This window comes from Coloeus monedula (assembly GCF_965178545.1).
Source record: "Coloeus monedula genome assembly, chromosome: 17".
Lineage (NCBI taxonomy): Eukaryota > Metazoa > Chordata > Aves > Passeriformes > Corvidae > Coloeus > Coloeus monedula.
In genome coordinates this window covers 14,063,846-14,080,077 of record NC_138797.1, presented here as the reverse complement: position 1 = coordinate 14,080,077, position 16,232 = coordinate 14,063,846, and the positions used below count along the sequence as shown (strand labels likewise).

General features: G+C 47.9%; 1 protein-coding gene across 1 annotated transcript; it reads left to right on the top strand.

Annotated features, from left to right (window-relative positions):
• Positions 1 to 6,483: 6,483 nt before the first annotated feature.
• CASS4 (Cas scaffold protein family member 4) lies at positions 6,484 to 15,224 on the top strand (the record flags this gene model as incomplete). The annotated part of the gene is made up of 6 exons (XM_082292999.1): positions 6,484 to 6,915; positions 10,083 to 10,187; positions 11,359 to 11,508; positions 12,023 to 13,360; positions 14,127 to 14,186; positions 14,811 to 15,224. 6 exons carry the CDS (start codon positions 6,484 to 6,486, stop codon positions 15,222 to 15,224), a joined length of 2,499 nt encoding a protein of 832 aa, XP_082149125.1.
• Between the last annotated feature and the right edge of the window lie 1,008 nt (positions 15,225 to 16,232).

Below are 16,232 nucleotides of genomic sequence, written 5' to 3'. Positions count from 1 at the left end.
GCAGGGGGGTCTGTGTGTCCTGCACATCACCAGCTGCATCCCAGTGGCTCCCTGGAGAGAATTCTGCTATGTAATGAGCTCCCCCCATTCCCAAAGCTGCTTTCCTGGGGCTCCCAGCGAGCAGGAGGTGGCAGAGGCTGAGCCTTCCCTCTCCAGCTTCCAGCCAGACCCTCCAGAGCTGCCTGATCCGCTGACAGGGCTGGGGAGATCCTCCTCCTCCTCCTCCTCCTCCTCAGGCGATGGACTAACAGGGAAACAGGCAGCAAAATGAAGGTCAGTGTAAATACTGGGTTTTTTCTTTCTGCTGCAGTTAATTCGATGACTTTCCTGATTTCATTTGTAGTGTTCAGAGGGTAAAATCTGCATCTGGCAGGGTCCCTTTGCAGTGTGTGTGCTCAGCTGATTTGCACATCACTAACAGAGCACGTGGTGCCGATTTTTAAAATATAATCCAAATGAATCCTTTCTCAAGAACAGCAGCGTGGCTGAGGAGGGTGAGGGTCGGTTCTGTGGGTTCTGTGTACATTGAGTAATAACAAGCTTATTAAAAACGATCATGAGTGACCCAGACGGGTCATTTCCACATTCTCTTGGAAAAAATGAGCTTAACAGTTGAGCTGTATATTACCTCAAAAAAGATGTTTTTGCATTGATTCCTAGAAATGGGAAATGGAAATGTTGAAAGAATTGAGGTCACTCTGTGATGAGGAAAACGCCAAGTAATTTCAGTCTGAGTTCTGCGAGCCTGGGAAAGCCTTTGCACTCCAGGGTAAGGACTGGCCCCATCCTGCAGAGCTGTCTGCAAGGAGAACTGAGGCTCAGAAGAGGAAAGGAGTGCTCTTTTTCAGGAAATACAGTTTTCTCTGCTGGTGGAGGGGAATCCGTGATGGATCAAATCCGTTTTCCAGCCGCTTGTCACCGTTTCTGCCCCCAGCCCGGGCTTTGTGCTGAGCAGGGGGCTTTGGCTGTGACACAAGTGAGTGGCTCGGCGGGTCCCAGCTGATCCCTGGCAGCCGGGCAGGGCAGGCTGTGCTCTCACCATGTGTCCTGTGCTAATGACAGGGAAGGAGCAGTGTCCAGCTGCTGCCTGCACGTGGGGATTCACGCCACTGATTAGGGCAGGTGGAAAACCCGCTTAGCCCAGAGAAATGTTACAGTTTCGGTGATATTTATTCACAAACCATCCATTTGTCAATTTATTCCATGCATTTAATTCATTTGCTCAGAAGCACGAGCTTCGCAGGGCTGTCCAGAGGGCAGAGTTAAAACAAGAGCTGTTTGTGGGGGCTGATAAGAGCAGCCAGAGAGCCCCAGGAAGCCGCAGCTTTGGGAGTTTTGTGGTGCTGCTGCTGATTCATTGTGAATCAGAAACCCCCACCCCGATCTCGGCCTCTCCACTGCTGCCACAGCCATGGAGAAAGGGCACGGCCGCAGGGACAGCACCCGGCCACCTCCAGCAGCAGGAACCCACAGCAGGAATTCCTGCCGAGGAAAAACGTGCCTTTTGCTCCTGCCGAGGAAAAATGTGCCTTTTGCTCCTGCCGAGGAAAAATGTGCCTTTTGCTCCCCTGCCCAGCTGCCCTGGCAGTGTTTCACCTGATGCACAGGCAGGGAGAGCAGGGAAGGTGAGGACCCTGCTCTGAGGAGGACACTTGCACTCATCAGGACTTTCCGTATCTGTAAAGCCACGCTTAGAAATGAACGTGCTCAGATGTAATTAAGATCCTAAAAGGTTTTAAAAAGTCAAAAGAAACCTAAAGTGATTGGATGCATATGGGGAAAAGAAGTTTGAGGACCCAAGCCCCAGGAATGCAGCCAGGGTGAGAGGTTGGAACAGCAGGAAGTGGCAGCTTTATCTTCCCTTGAACGTGGGCATGAGAGCACTCGTGTAAAAGTGAACTGAGTGGCGTGAAATCCTGGCTGCACTTGCCACTTCTGGAGATTTTAACACAGCTAGGATTTGATTAACTTTATTTGTGGAGAAAAGAGCGTTTGGGGAAAATTAACACAACTCCAGCTTGTAATTCCCACCTCTGCAGCACTGCCTTGTGTGAAGGTGCAGGAGTTGTAAGCTTGAATTTTTAAAGTGGTGATTCTGTATTTGATCAAAACTGATCTGACCATTTAGAATTCAAAACCTGCTGATCAGCACCTGCTTCCACTGCCACAAATCAATTAAAGCAATAAAAGCAAGTCCTGATGTTCATTCCTCCTTGAAACTCACATAAAACTTCTGTATGAGCTGAACATTTCCAAAATACATAAAACAAAACAAAAAAAAAATGCAGAAGGACCTTCTGCAAGTCACAGGAAATGCTGCACATGCAGGTAGAGAATGATTTGAGCTTTCAAGGTAAATTCTCCTTTTCCCTGTGGATGTTGATGTGAACTCTCTACAATTAACTGGGCAAAATTTAAGTGACTCAGCGTGGTCTGGGGTTTAGAAGGGAATTCTCATGGAAGCCTGTTCCCAGCTAATGGATGATGGAGAATGTTTATTTCTCCAGCTATGTTGGGAGGTGAAGAGATTAACTGGAAGCTGCTCTGTAAACATGTCAGAGGTGCCACTGATGCATGAGCAGCACTGTTTAGCAAACACAGGACACTGCTGTATCTCTTCCTCCTCAAATATTTTAAGTCCCACTTTCCTGCAGTAAAATGCTTACACGTGTATTGATGTGCAACAAGAGAAATATTTCTCTTGATCCATGAAAACTCCCAGGATTTAAACTGTCTCTTTATTTACATGATGTCAGTAGGAGTTTTTAGAAGCAAATTGAAGACAATAAATGAAAAAATATCTTTTTTATTTGAAATGCTGTGAAATAGTGCAGTACCCATTCACATGAAATAATACAAGGGTAGTAAATTGAGATTTCCAAACACAAACTGAGTGGGAAGGGGGCATTGAGAAATTATTTTGTGAGGCTTGTGGGCAGGATGCTCAAATTATCACGTGCAGTAAATCACTGGGTATCACCTGGATTTTTCTAGCAATGTTTGTGTATATTTTATAAGGTTATTTTTTCCTCTTGCATAGTACTGTAGGCTGAGGATAAGGCTTGGCATAGGGGAGGTATCAGGAGATTTTAGTAACAGTGGGATGTTTTTTCCTTAGCATCAGTATCTATTGTGTACACAGAGCACAGATGTCAGTCTGAGGGTGTAGAATTTGACATTATAGAACTCTGCCCTCATCAGCTTTACTGCTCTTAATTACAATTTCTCCATTAATAAACATGAGGTAGCAGCTTTCATTCCTATGACTCCCAAGGGCTGTCAGGTTTTATAGAGGGACCAGTGCAAACAACAAAGATGTGAAAAGTCCAGTTTGGGGGGGAATTACTCTCTCCACATCTGAGCCACAGTCCAGTAAAGGAGATGCACTTCCAGCTACACAAGAGCTTTTGAAGTGAAGCTGTTCCGGAGACCCTGCTCTGTAAATCCCTTCAGTGTGTGACCCACTTGCTTTGCCCTCGGGTGGCTGTGGGCTCGGGGGTCCCAGTGCCTCGGGGAGGGGCTGCAGGGGACACTTTTTTCCTCTTTTCTAGGTCCGTGCTCTGTCGCCAGCTCATTAAAACCCTCTCAGTGAGAGCAGAGTCCCAGCACTGCCTCTCAAGGTGCTTTTTTTTGGGGGCTTTTAGGATGTTCTTTATCTTAGGAAAAGTTTTACAAGGCTGCTGATGGGGATGAAGCAGCAAGCAAATAAGGAAAATCACTTTGACCTCACCTGTGTTGCTTTAGTGCTTTTTACACGTTTGTTATTTAAGGGCACAACACACAAAGCACCAGAGAGCTCCACAAGCCCTGGCCGGGGAGGACACACTGGACAGCCAGAAATGCAGCTCCCACTGCCCTCCCAGCACAGCCCCCTCCTCGCCGAGCATCCCTCAGGGCTCTGCTATCCTGGGAATGCAGCGCTTGTTTACAGTCACGGGCAGGTCAGGGAGGCTTCTGCTCACAGAGGGGAAGGGGCTGCCACAGCGATCCCTCACACACGTCCCAGGGAGCCGGGAGTGCAGCCAGGGCCTGCCTCTGGCACACAGCCCCACGCTGGGTGATGCAGAGCCTGCACTGCAGATAACCTCACCCTGCAGACAGACGTGGTGGGAGCAGGCACCCACCTCCTGCAGCTTCTGCCTGTGTGCTGTGCACTTTGCTGAAATACTGAAATACCAGGAGTGGATGGCAAAGATGTGCTCTCCAACTCCAGAGTATTGGCTCTTTGTCCTGAAACATGGAATTTAATTAAGCCCTGCCTTAGCTGGGAAAACCTTTGGGGTTTGGTTTTTTTTTATTTTTCTTTTTAACCTCTTCTTTTTGAGAGCTCCACTGACCCTGCTTGTCAGAGGTCTGACAATCTCTCAGTTCATTCATGTTCTACTGGAATTTGGGGCTTGTTTCCATCACTTCTCTAGTCAAAGTCTTCATTTTTCCATTCCAGCCCTCTGGATGGGATGTGAGATGATCCATGAACAGATCTGTTTTCTAGCTAGGTCAGGTTCTCCAGAATGCCCTATGAATTAATTGATTAATTCATTAATCTATCTTCTGCTTGGCTTGATTTGGGATGATTTTAGAGGTCCCTGGGTTTGTGTTGATCACATACTCCAGTGTGAGCTCTAGAAATGCAAAATCTGGGGCACCATGTTCTGCCTTGGCCTGGCCTCTGTCTGGGGGCTGCTGGCCCTGGGATTTGCACACCTTTACTGGCCAAACCCAAGGAATGTGTGTTGTGCCCTGAGTGAGGGACCCCTCTGATGGAAAGGTTTGTGTCTCTAGTTATAAAATTAGGCTCAGCAGCATCTTGAGTGTGCTGCTGCCACAGGAAAAACTTGTCTGGGGAAGTGTCAATATTGAGATGCCTTCTAAAACCACAGTGTGAACCAAATGTTCCTCTCAGCTGTGTGGGTGTGAGTAGGAAGGGCAGCCTTGCTGTGTGTGCCCCAGCCAGGCTCAGATCCTCCCTGCAGGCTTCCTGGCCCTTCACCCATTTCCTGCATGTGCCTGGATAAGGCTCTTCATGTTGGAAAAGGGGGAGAGTCTTCCTCTGCCCACCCTCCTCAGGGCTGAAGAGGAGGCTCTGTCCTTCAGAAGCGTGTCTGTGCAGCATCCAAACCCAAGGATCAAGCAGGACTGATGAATAACAGGAAAAGTTGGCTGTTCTCCCTTTTTTTTTTAATATGTGGAGCCCAGGCCTGCCCCAGGGTGGGATTCCTGACTCCAACATTTGGCGTTGTCCAAATCAGAAGTGGACTCCCATGTTCAAGGCAAAAGCCAGGTTGGGCCATGAGGCCAAAGGGGCTGTTGTCCACCCCTGGCAGCTGCCCTTGTCCCACAGAAAAGCCATTGTTCACGGCCACCCCAACCACGAAATGCCTGCAGCCAACAGTGGGCCCTTGTCACCAGCTGAGCTGACAAATTGGGTTTCTTCTGCTGCAGCTTCAAGCCAGCTGCTGCTTCACAGCAAATGCTCTGGACAAAAATACAAGGCATCATGTTTCCTATTTGGGTGCTATCTCTCTGGACATTAGTTGCACTTTCTGGTAAGAAATTCATGCTGAGACACAGCCAGTGTCCCACTGACTGGGAAGCAGACTGTCCCGTTTTGAAGCTGAAAGCAAAATCTATCTGGTACTGAAAAAACCCTACAAATTGCATCCACAGCTTTCTCTACCCTTTGCACAAATGCCTGGGGTGACTAAAGGTACCTGCAGGCTCTGGCTGCCCCATCCCTGGAAGCATCCAAGGCCAGGTTGGATGGGGCTTGGAGCAACCTGGGATAGTGGAAGGTGTCCCTGCCCATTGCAGGGGTGGGATGAGATGATCTTTAAAGTCCTTTCCCACCCAAACCATTCCATGATTCTATGATCTTGTAATGAGTAAGTATGAGACGAAGAATTCACAGGACAACAATGGGAAAGCCACCTATTTTTCATATAGGGATGTTCATAAGTAATCACAGAATCATTAGGATTGAAAAGGACCTCTGGACACCACTCAGTCCAACCCTACTGCTTAGGCAGGGCCATCTGGAGCAGGTGACACGGGAATGCATCCAGGTGGGTTTGGGATGTCTCCAGAGAGGGAGACTCTACACCCTCCCTGGGCAGCTGTTCCAGGGCTCTGCCAACCCCATGGAAAGAGGTTCTTCCTCATGCTGACGTGGGACTTCTTGTGTTTTAGCTCATAAATCTAATATAATGAATCTAAATAATGAACATTTGCAATGCTCTTCAAGAGCCTTGGGGGAAAAGGTGAAGAAATAGATCACAGTAATATTATTATTATTGTCTATTGCTTTAGTGCACTGAATGCAGCAGACATAAAGGGCAACAGTTTAACTCTGGCATCGATGCTCCAGAGAGGTTGTTCAGTGTGAAAAGGGGCGGGTGAATTAAATGGAGCTCGAGGTGGAAAGTGGATCTCAGCAAGGTGGAAACACCAAGCTGGAAAATAAAGAGCCCTTGTGTGGGTGTGACAATGTCGGTGTCCTCGTGTCCCCAGCACAGCCTGGCCAAGGCGCTGTACGACAACAAGGCCGAGTGCTCGGACGAGCTGGCGTTCCGCAGGGGGGACATCCTGACCGTGCTGGAGCGGCACGTGCTGGGCAGCGAGGGCTGGTGGCGGTGCTCCCTGCACGGCCGCCACGGCCTGGCCCCCGCCAACCGCCTGCAGCTCCTGCCGGCCACCCCGGCCCAGAGTGACCAGCCCACGGAGCCGCCAGCAGGACACAACATCTACCAGGTGCCCTCCGTGCCCAAGGCCGCGGTGCTGTCGGCCACCTACGAGAAGATGGAGGGCTGGGTGCAGGCCCCGGCCAGGGGCTCGGCCGCTGCGGCCCAGGCCGTGTACCAGGTGCCGGCCCTGGCGGCGCAGCTGCTCAGCGAGAGGACCAAGCGCTCCGTACACCAGGTGAGAATAAAGACAGCTCTGCAAACAACGGATGTTGTTGTTAAAAACAATCGTTGGGAGTGGGAAATGAGAAAGCTTGAGATTTACAGTGGAATTTGCAGCAAAAGAATGATGGTGTTTAGGAAACTCCCATCAATTTATAGCATCATGTGGGAAATGCTGCTCTGGGCAACAGATGACAGCGTCTATATTCTGTAGTCCCTCACCTTTCTGGCAGCTTAAAAAAGCTGTAAAATAGGGCAGGAAGTAAAGAATATACCATTTGTTTGGGAGAATCTATAAATGATTTACAAAGTTAAAGTAACAAGACAGAACTTTCTCCTCTGATGGGTCACAGCACGTGGCCATCCAGAGTCCTCTGGGCACATGTGGGGTCTTTGTATCCATCTGCACAGGAACATGATTCATAATTTTTTTTAAATCACCCTTTGGTGTGTGATGCTGGGTTTGGTCTGGTTTTTAGTGTCTCCAGCAGCTCAGCAAGCTCAGAGTGCTGCTGCCTCTCTCTTGTGCTGCTCGAGGCAGTCACTAGGCTTGCACAAAATAGCAGCCCCTGTCAGACACGCAGGACACAAAGTTTTGTTGTGTGCCCTCAACCAGTTTCTCTCCCAGCCCGTTTTTGCTGCTGCTGAGACGGTGACCAGGGTGTGCAGGATGAGAGCAGCCACCAGTGCCCCCAGTCACAGAGGAGAACAACCCAATTTTCCAGGGTTTCATTACAGCTCCCTGGCCCGGCTCTTCTTTCTCCCAGCTCCTCATGTTTGACATTCATATGGAACACATACATGGAACATTTGGATTACACGTTGCATCAAGTGTCTTAAGATCAAAACCTTGTGCTTTCTTCAGGAAAAAATGAATGGGGAATGTTTCATAATGAAAGGGAAATAGAGCAGGTGGGGATGGAGTTCAAGTGCAAGGTTTTGTTCAGTTCTGTGAGCTCTCCAGCCCTGCATGGCTCTTTATTCTGTGTACAGAAATCACATTAGAAATTCTAATTGGAAAAGGAAAGGAAGAAAATTCAGCTTTCCAGTGTTTTAGGCTGGTTTAATGATCATTTGATTTATGGGGCTCACTCAGCCACCTTTCCTCCTGCTGTGCGGAAGGCGAATCATGGAAACCTCGCTGCTGCTTCCTGCTGGGTGGCAGGTGGGTGCTGGAAAACAACAAACTCAGGGCATCCCTGGTGACCAAAACCTCATTTTCAGCTCTGCAGCTGCAGTGCACAGCCATAACTCAAACTGAGTACAGCTACAAGACTCCTGCACTTGCTGTGAACTGATTTCGCCACATTCCTGACACTAAAGGAGCCATTTGCAAACTGAATCAGAGATTGGCATGAATTTTCCATGTTGTGCCAGCAAATCAGGTGGAAAATGTCATCTGTTCATTATGTGGATAAGTGGTCTGGCAGAAGAGCTCCTTGGCTCTCCCTGTCTCATTTCATGAATTTATCCACCTAAGTTGTGTCTAGTCTAAGACTGAAAAAGAAATGTCCCAGCCTCTGATTATTATCCAGAAGTTCAGAGCGGGGCTGCCTGTGGCACAGTGTCCCAGCTGTCCCCACACCAGCTGCACCCTGGTGGTCACCAGCCGTCCCCAGGCAGGGGAGCTCAGGGAGCACAGAACGATCCAGACCATCCCACAGAGATCCTGTGGCACAACTGGCAAAGCTCCTGGCATACTCAGCTGTCCTCTGAGCAGCTGGGAAAAGCCACTCTGAGTCTTTGAGGGAGCTGATTGAAAGCAATGAAACAAAAAGAAATCCCTCAGAGCCTGGGTGTTTTCACCCCACAAAGAAGTCCCCTCTTCCGCCTCATACACAGGGCACCTTCTGGTTCTACTGTCACTGAAAGGACTTCAAAAAGGAGTAAGATGTGATATCCAGTGAGTTTCCTTCTTGCTACATTCTCAGATTTGTCCATCTGGAAGCAGACCTGGGCTAAGAATGGCTTTCCTGACACTTCTTATGTTTTGCCCTTTCACTCAGGGAAGTTGTGCCTGTGTTGGCAAGTAAGATGCTCGTATTCAGGCACAGGTTGCCCAGGGTGCCCCATCCCTGGAAGTGTTCCAGGCCAGGTCAAACGGGCTTTGGAGCAACCTGCTCTAATGGAAGGTGTCCCTGCCCATGGCAGGGGGTGGAACTCATGGTCTTTAAGATCCCTCCCAACCCAAACCATTTTGTGATTCTTTATCACAGAGCGCTAAGGGGATTTGTCTTCACTCCTCATTCCCTGTTTTCAGATGAGAGCTGAAGCAGGCAGAGTGAAGCTGCAGTCTTCCTCCTCTACCATATTTCCCCTAACTTTAGTTGCTGCAGGACTTACATGATGGAAATCACTCCCTGCAGTCTGAAATCATTTTGTGCAATATCTCACCCCAGCAGTGTTTCTGGAGGTCAGTGGTTTGCAATGGCCCATTTATAAATTAGCTGAGGGCAGCCAGGCTAAAGACAGGCTAGATGAAGAAAATTCCATGTTTTGGTGGTTGATTTTAAAAAAGAAAAGTCCTAACCCAGCATTCATACTTTGTGACATTAATTAACTGTCCCACAGATCTGGTCACGGCTGCTCAAATTATGTTTTAATCAAACAAGAGAATCTGACTGCAGATGAAAATATAATGCCCATATTGGACTCCCCTGCTTATGGAGCTGGATAGGACATCAAGGTTTACTCCTTCTAAATGAGTCAGTCTTTCATAACTACAGAATAATGCTCAGCCTGCACATTTTTGCTGCTCTTACATTAAATTGGCTTGACCCAATGACTCTGTGGGCTTGGAGAAGTCGAAATTTCCCCACTTCCTTTTTTAAGTGGTTCTGCTTTTTGGCAGTCTAAAGATTTCAGTGATAACTGCAGCTGGATTTTCTCCAAATCTTTTCTGTCCCACGGTTAGTAAGGCAGATTGTCTTTGATATGCATGTCCCAGTAATGATCTTATCTAAAATGTAGCAGAAATGCTGCCAAGGAGGATTATTTGAGAATAAACATCCTATTGCTTGTAAAGTCACTTTCTGCCTCTCACCTTCAGTGAAGAGCTGAAGGTTTTTACCACTTAAGAGTGATTACTCCAACAGTGGATTATCCAGCTACACGACTTTTCAGAGCTGTCCTGAGCTCCCTGCCAATGCAGTTTTATGATAATTGTTTTTGCTCCCCTCCAAGCACCTGTTCACTCTGCCGAGAGCCTGCCGGGCTTCAGCCCCAAACATCAGGGGTGAGGTGTACGATGTCCCCTCCGCACAGCGCCGCGGGTCCCTGCTCACACAGGTGAGTCCTGCCCCGCTCCCTCCCTGCAGCTGGCACCCCAGAGCACCTCCGAATAGATCTGGAGGTCAATTCTACTGCCACCCTGTTGGCTTTTTGTAAAATTGGGAAGAAAATCATCTATTTTTTAGCTCAAAACCTCAGTTCTCCTGAGTTTCTTAGAAATTTAGAGCAGTGTGTCTTAAATCTGGTCTGCTTCCCATAAACATTTCCATTTTTTCTGTTAGTAAGGCATTTCCCCGTGGACTCCAAGGCAGAGAGGTTGACAATACTGATGTCTTACTGAATTCTCAGTATTAGAGTGCAAACCTCTCTGCCTTGGAATCCACGAGGAAATGTGGGGTGTCATTTGGTCGGGGTGATTTGGGGATGTTTAGAGAAGAGTCACAAGTGCATGTTCAACAAGAAATTACATGTCACCCTCACCACCCACCTCCTGGGAAAAACATGCCCTGGATTTGGTCATGTCACCGTGACGTGTCCTGTTACACAATCTTGCCCTTGGTACTGTCCCACTCCCCTGGGGAGTGTCACATTTTCTCCACCCCTCAGCCTCTGCAGATCACCAGGATGGGACAGGGCAGTGAATGTCACATTTTCTCCACCCCTCAGCCTGTGCAGGTCACCAGGATGGGACAGGGCAGTGAATGTCACATTTTCTCCACCCCTCAGCCTCTGCAGATCACCAGGATGGGACAGGGCAGTGAATGTCACATTTTCTCCACCCCTCAGCCTGTGCAGGTCACCAGGATGGGACAGGGCAGTGAATGTCACATTTTCTCCACCCCTCAGCCTCTGCAGGTCACCAGGATGGGACAGGGCAGTGAATGTCACATTTTCTCCACCCCTCAGCCTGTGTAGGTCACCAGGATGGGGCAGGCACCAGCCCCCAGCCCTGTGCTGTCACCTCCCACACAAAGGTGTGCGTGGTACTGGAGCATGTCCAGGAAGCCTCCCCACACCCCTGCTGCTCCCTGGCAGTGCAGGGTTGAGCCCAGTCCATTATTATCAAGTTATCCACAGATTTCCTGGAGTCACCTGCCTTGTGTGAGGGGCTGATCCCTGCTCAGACCCAAACCTACTCAAGTATGGCCCAAAGCCTTTCATCCCATTCAAGGCCCCAGTGGGCTCTAAAAAGGATCCAAATAAACCTTTTTTTTTCCTCTCTGAGCAGAGCGGTGCCACTCCCCCCAGCACACAGAAGGGCTCCGTGCTGGGCAGATCCACTGAGAGCTTCCAGGAGGAGCAGAAGCAGCTTTACAACATCTCCTCCAACCCAGAAAAAGCAGGAGCTGGCAGCCAGAAGGACTCAGCAGCAGGCAATGTGAGTAAGGCTTGGTGGACACAGGAGAATAATCTGTCACTGCTGGGATGCCTGGCTTGGAGCAGGGGCAGGTTTCCCATCCCTTCCCCACTGTTTCTTATACAACAAATGGTCCTGAACTTTCCTTTTCCAGCTTGGACTCCAGCTGTATACACACAGATCTGTATCAAGTCAAAATTTAAATTCATTGAAGGTGTTTGAGCAGAGTCAGTGGTGTCTGTTGGTGATTTATTGTTTGCCAGGGTGTGCATGTGAATGGGAAAAAATCAAGTGTCTACAGATTTCACTGGCTGGGGACTTTGCTGTATGATCTAATCACCTGTGCTCCAAATATTTTACCTTTCATATGTGCAGATTGTGCATTTTAGAAAATAAAAAACAGAGTTAGCCTTTTCATGGTACTGTTCCATTGACATCAGGGGAGTTGCACACATTTAAGTGCTCTGAGAACTGAGTTCTGTTTCTCATTCTTGTTTAAAAAGACGGTTTCTAAGCCCTCTGTGCTCTGTTGCAGTTATATGACGTCCCTCCCAAAAGAGAACTCAATGACTCAGAAAATAAATCTCAGAAAAAGTGCCGGGGCCATTACAACACTTTGCCAAACCCTCGGAAATCCGAATGGATCTACGATATTCCGGTATCCCCTGAAAATTCCGGATTCAAAACAAACCCTCCTGGCCAGTCTGTGGAGAAGCAGGTGCTGTATGACATACCCCCAGCCAGGTACAAGGCTCCAGCCACAACCACGGAAGCCAAGGCTGGAAATCCACAGTTATACAACATTCCACCGAGCCAGCGGAAATTAACCCTTCCAGAAATCCCCCTTTACGACGTTCCATCCTCACGGGATGCGCTCCCCTTGCCACAGAACGGCAGCTGTGAGGTGCCCCTGAGTCTCCTGGCCCCCAAGGCTGAGAATCAGATCTCTGGGGAGAATGTTTATGATATTCCCAAAGGTTTGCCCAGTGCTGGGCACCCCAAGAAAGAGATGGAAAACAACAGTGATGGCTCTGGAGACCAAGCACGCGGTGCTTCTCCACAGCTCTCTGGGGACACCAAGTCAGAAAATGACCCTTTTTGTGTCTCTAGTGTGGACAGCAGAAGCAGCACTCTCTCCTCATCCTCCAGCTCTTCTGCTGAGTCGTTTTCTACTCTGTCACCATTGCCAGAGCCTGTCCAAGAAATTAAACTGGAGCTGGAAGAAGCCATCGAGACCCTGACTCGGCTGCAGCACGGCGTGTCCAGCTCCATTGCCAGCTTAATGATCTTTGTGAGCAGCAAGTGGAGGTTGCAGGAGCACCTGGAGAAAAGCCTGGAGGAGATCCACAGAGCAGTGGACCACATAAAGGTGTCACTGGGAGAGTTCCTGGCCTTCGCTCAAGGCCTGAAGGGAAATGCCTCCAACCTCACTGATAACAACCTGCAGGCCAGGATTAAAAAACAGCTTGAAATCCTCATGAACTCCTACAAAATATTGACAGAAACAAGGGAAGCTCTCAACAACTGCAGCTGGTCCCTGGAGGCTTTGGTGCTCAGGAAGCCCCAGAACAACCCTGATGACCTGGATCGCTTCGTTATGGTGGCCCGGACAATTCCAGACGATATCAAGAGGTTTGTGTCCATCATCATCGCCAACGGGAAGCTGCTCTTCAGGAAGAGTGAGAAGGAGCAAGAAACGAAGCAACCAAAAGTGAACCCAGAATGCAAAATGGCAAAACAAATCCCAGTGCCAAGAAGAGTAGAAATAGAGTCACTCCAGAGAAATGCTCCTGATAAAACCATCCAAAGCCACGTCCCTTTGGAGAAACCAGAAGAAAATTCCACCGAGGATTGTGATTATGTCCAGTTACAGGTCAGTGAAACTGGGATTTGCCCTCTGTATTCTTCACCCTGTGCAGATATTAGGCTATGAACTATCAGCACTCTTTTACCTTTGCACCAGTGCCACGTTCAGTCTGCACTATGTCCCGTTTTCCAGACTTTACATGGATCCAGCATTTTGTGACAGTGCTGGATGGCACGTGTACAATGAGCAGTAATTTTAATCAACAGAGAAAATAAAACATTTTTATCATCTTGCCAGTTTAGATTCATTTGGGAAATAGGATTTATCTGGGAGTTAGCAAGTCCTCACTTCTCTTTTCCCTCACAGTTCTCTTCCTGCCACTACATTGTGTTTGGCTCTGGCACGACAAGAGATGTTCCTTCCTAACTTGAGGTGTCATGAAAATCCTGCTTGCATAGAACTCAAACTGTGAATTATCACATTTATTTGTTAGAATAATTCTGGGTGATTTTTAGAATCTCCTTAGAATTACTAAAATACCTCCTAAGAATACCTCCCTTGGTTTCCCAAAGAAATGCTGGCTTGTCCTTAAAATTTAGGGAACGTTAAGTTGAAATGTTTTGTTGATGTTGGTTTCAGTCTTAAATCTTGCAGGATCAGGCACATTTTTAGTAGTAAAAAAACTACATCTCCTTCTAATAAATTCACCATTGCTGTCTGTAATGTGAAGGCTGCAGAGCAAGTAGTTGTTTCCCCATGAAAGAAGAACACATTTCTATTTAAATACTTTATGTAGTTGTTTCAACTTTGCTTTCATTTTAATTTGTAACAGGCACAGAAAGTCATTTCAGGTAAAGAAGTAGCAACGAAGAGTACAGAGTCAAACCTGAAGGTATTTTTGACTTTGAAAATATTATTTATGAGGGCTTTCAGTCCCTGATTTCTGTGCTTGCTAAAATTCAGAGTAATTTGCACTCAGACACACACCTCTACAAAGAGACCTATTTGCTTCTCAGAGATCATTTTCCCAGAATTGCTGCTGAAAACCTGTGACAAACATTTATTTCCAAACAAACAACTCCAGTTTAAAGTCATACTGTTTATTTTATTGCCTTTCAGCATCATTTGGGATAAGGCTGTGAGAATCAGTATTTCAAAATATCTTGTCATGCACTGGCACAAAATTGCCTCTTGTTTTGTGCATTTTTATCATTCATAACCCTGATTAAGTCCATTAAAGACCAATGTTTTCTATTATTTTAAAGCTTCAAGCCCAGACCGTGTAAAGGATTGGTGTTTGGCTGCAGCACTTTGTGTGCTATCCATTATTAAAACTGTATTTAGGGGGAAAAAGGCAATCAGGAGAATTTCCAACACTTTATGGAAAGACAAATTACTGTAAAGGCTCCAGGATGGGGCAATTTGGAGACCACAAGAATTTAGGGTAGAGTGACCAAAGAAACAACCAGTGTGTGACACCAGGCTGAATCTGTTTTAATTTTAACCCTTTCTCCAGGTTTTGCCATGTGCAAAAAAGACTCTGAATCCCAGCAGGCAGGACCTTGGCAGGAAAATCCCCCTCCCAGAGCACTGCAGGCTGTGCTTCGCTGCCCTGCACAAGGCGATCGGGGTGTTCACCACCAGCCTCCGCAACCAGCAGCCCCCCGAAATCTTCATCTCCCACAGCAAACTCATCATCATGGTGGGGCAGAAGCTGGTGGATTCTCTGTGCCAGGAGACCCAGGAGAGGGACGCCCGCAGCGACGTCCTGCACAGCAGCAGCCGCTTCTGCAGCCTGCTCAAGAACCTGGCCCTGGCCACCAAAACCGCAGCCCTCAAATATCCCAATGCAGAGGCCACCAGGGAGCTGTGGGAGCAGACGGAGGAGCTGGCCAAGTACACCCAGCAGTTCAGAGCCATGATGGACTGAGGGACCTGGTTTTGCTCCTCTGGACACCAATTTGCACTCAGAATTCCTGCCAGGAATTCGCTGGGTGCTGGTGCAGTGTTAGCAGGTGAAGATCCCCACAGCAGCTGGTGCAGAAGAATTCAATCTGCACTTTCTTCTCCACTGTTCACATCCCACCTGGAGATGTCATTGTCACAGTGACTGGGTGGGAATGTTTGCTGTGTATTGGAGCAAAAGTTCTTGATTATCGGACTGATTTCTTCTTTTTTTGTTTTCTATGTATGTCAGATAAATGTATTTTCCTTTTTTATTTCTTTTTCTATTCATGTAAAGTCTCTCTTTAAATGTAGCTGCACAATGTTTTGTAACTTATGATATCCCAGTATCGACTGTTTCCTGAGGACTTTACTCAAAATTTGTAATTACAGGGTTTTTTTACACAGCTGCAAAGCTAATTTTTGGATTTAATATACAAATACAAACACAGTACAAAATCTGGCCAAGGTGTCAATGGAAAATGCTCCAGGCTGGTACTTGAGCATAGAGGAAAACTTTGGGACAAGTCTTGACTCCTGATAAATCTACAGGGAGCACATCAGCCTCTGTCACAGCCCAGAGCTGCTGGAGCATTTCTCCAGCAGGGAAAATATTTATTTCAGTCACTAAAGGTGCAGAACCTTTGGACAAGCTCTTCCTAGAGCAGGAAAGGTGATGTTACTCCCTGCTAGAATCCCAGCAAGTTACACCCAGCGCTGGGGAGGTTCCTAAGGCTCCATCCCAGCCCTTGCTGCCTTGGGCAGCGCAGCTTTTGAACTTTATCCCCCAATTTTCTAGATGTGAAAATTTCTGGGTGTGACAAAGACCCTGCGGCGGCACGGACAGGGCACGGCTACATCTGTGTCCATTGTAGCTCTCTTCATTAATTTAATTCACGGTTTGCACGCGAAAGGCCAAGGCGATGCTCGCCCTCAGAAGGGACAAAGAACGCCCTGAGCAGCCGCAGGGCCCCGCTCCCCTCTCAGCATCCTC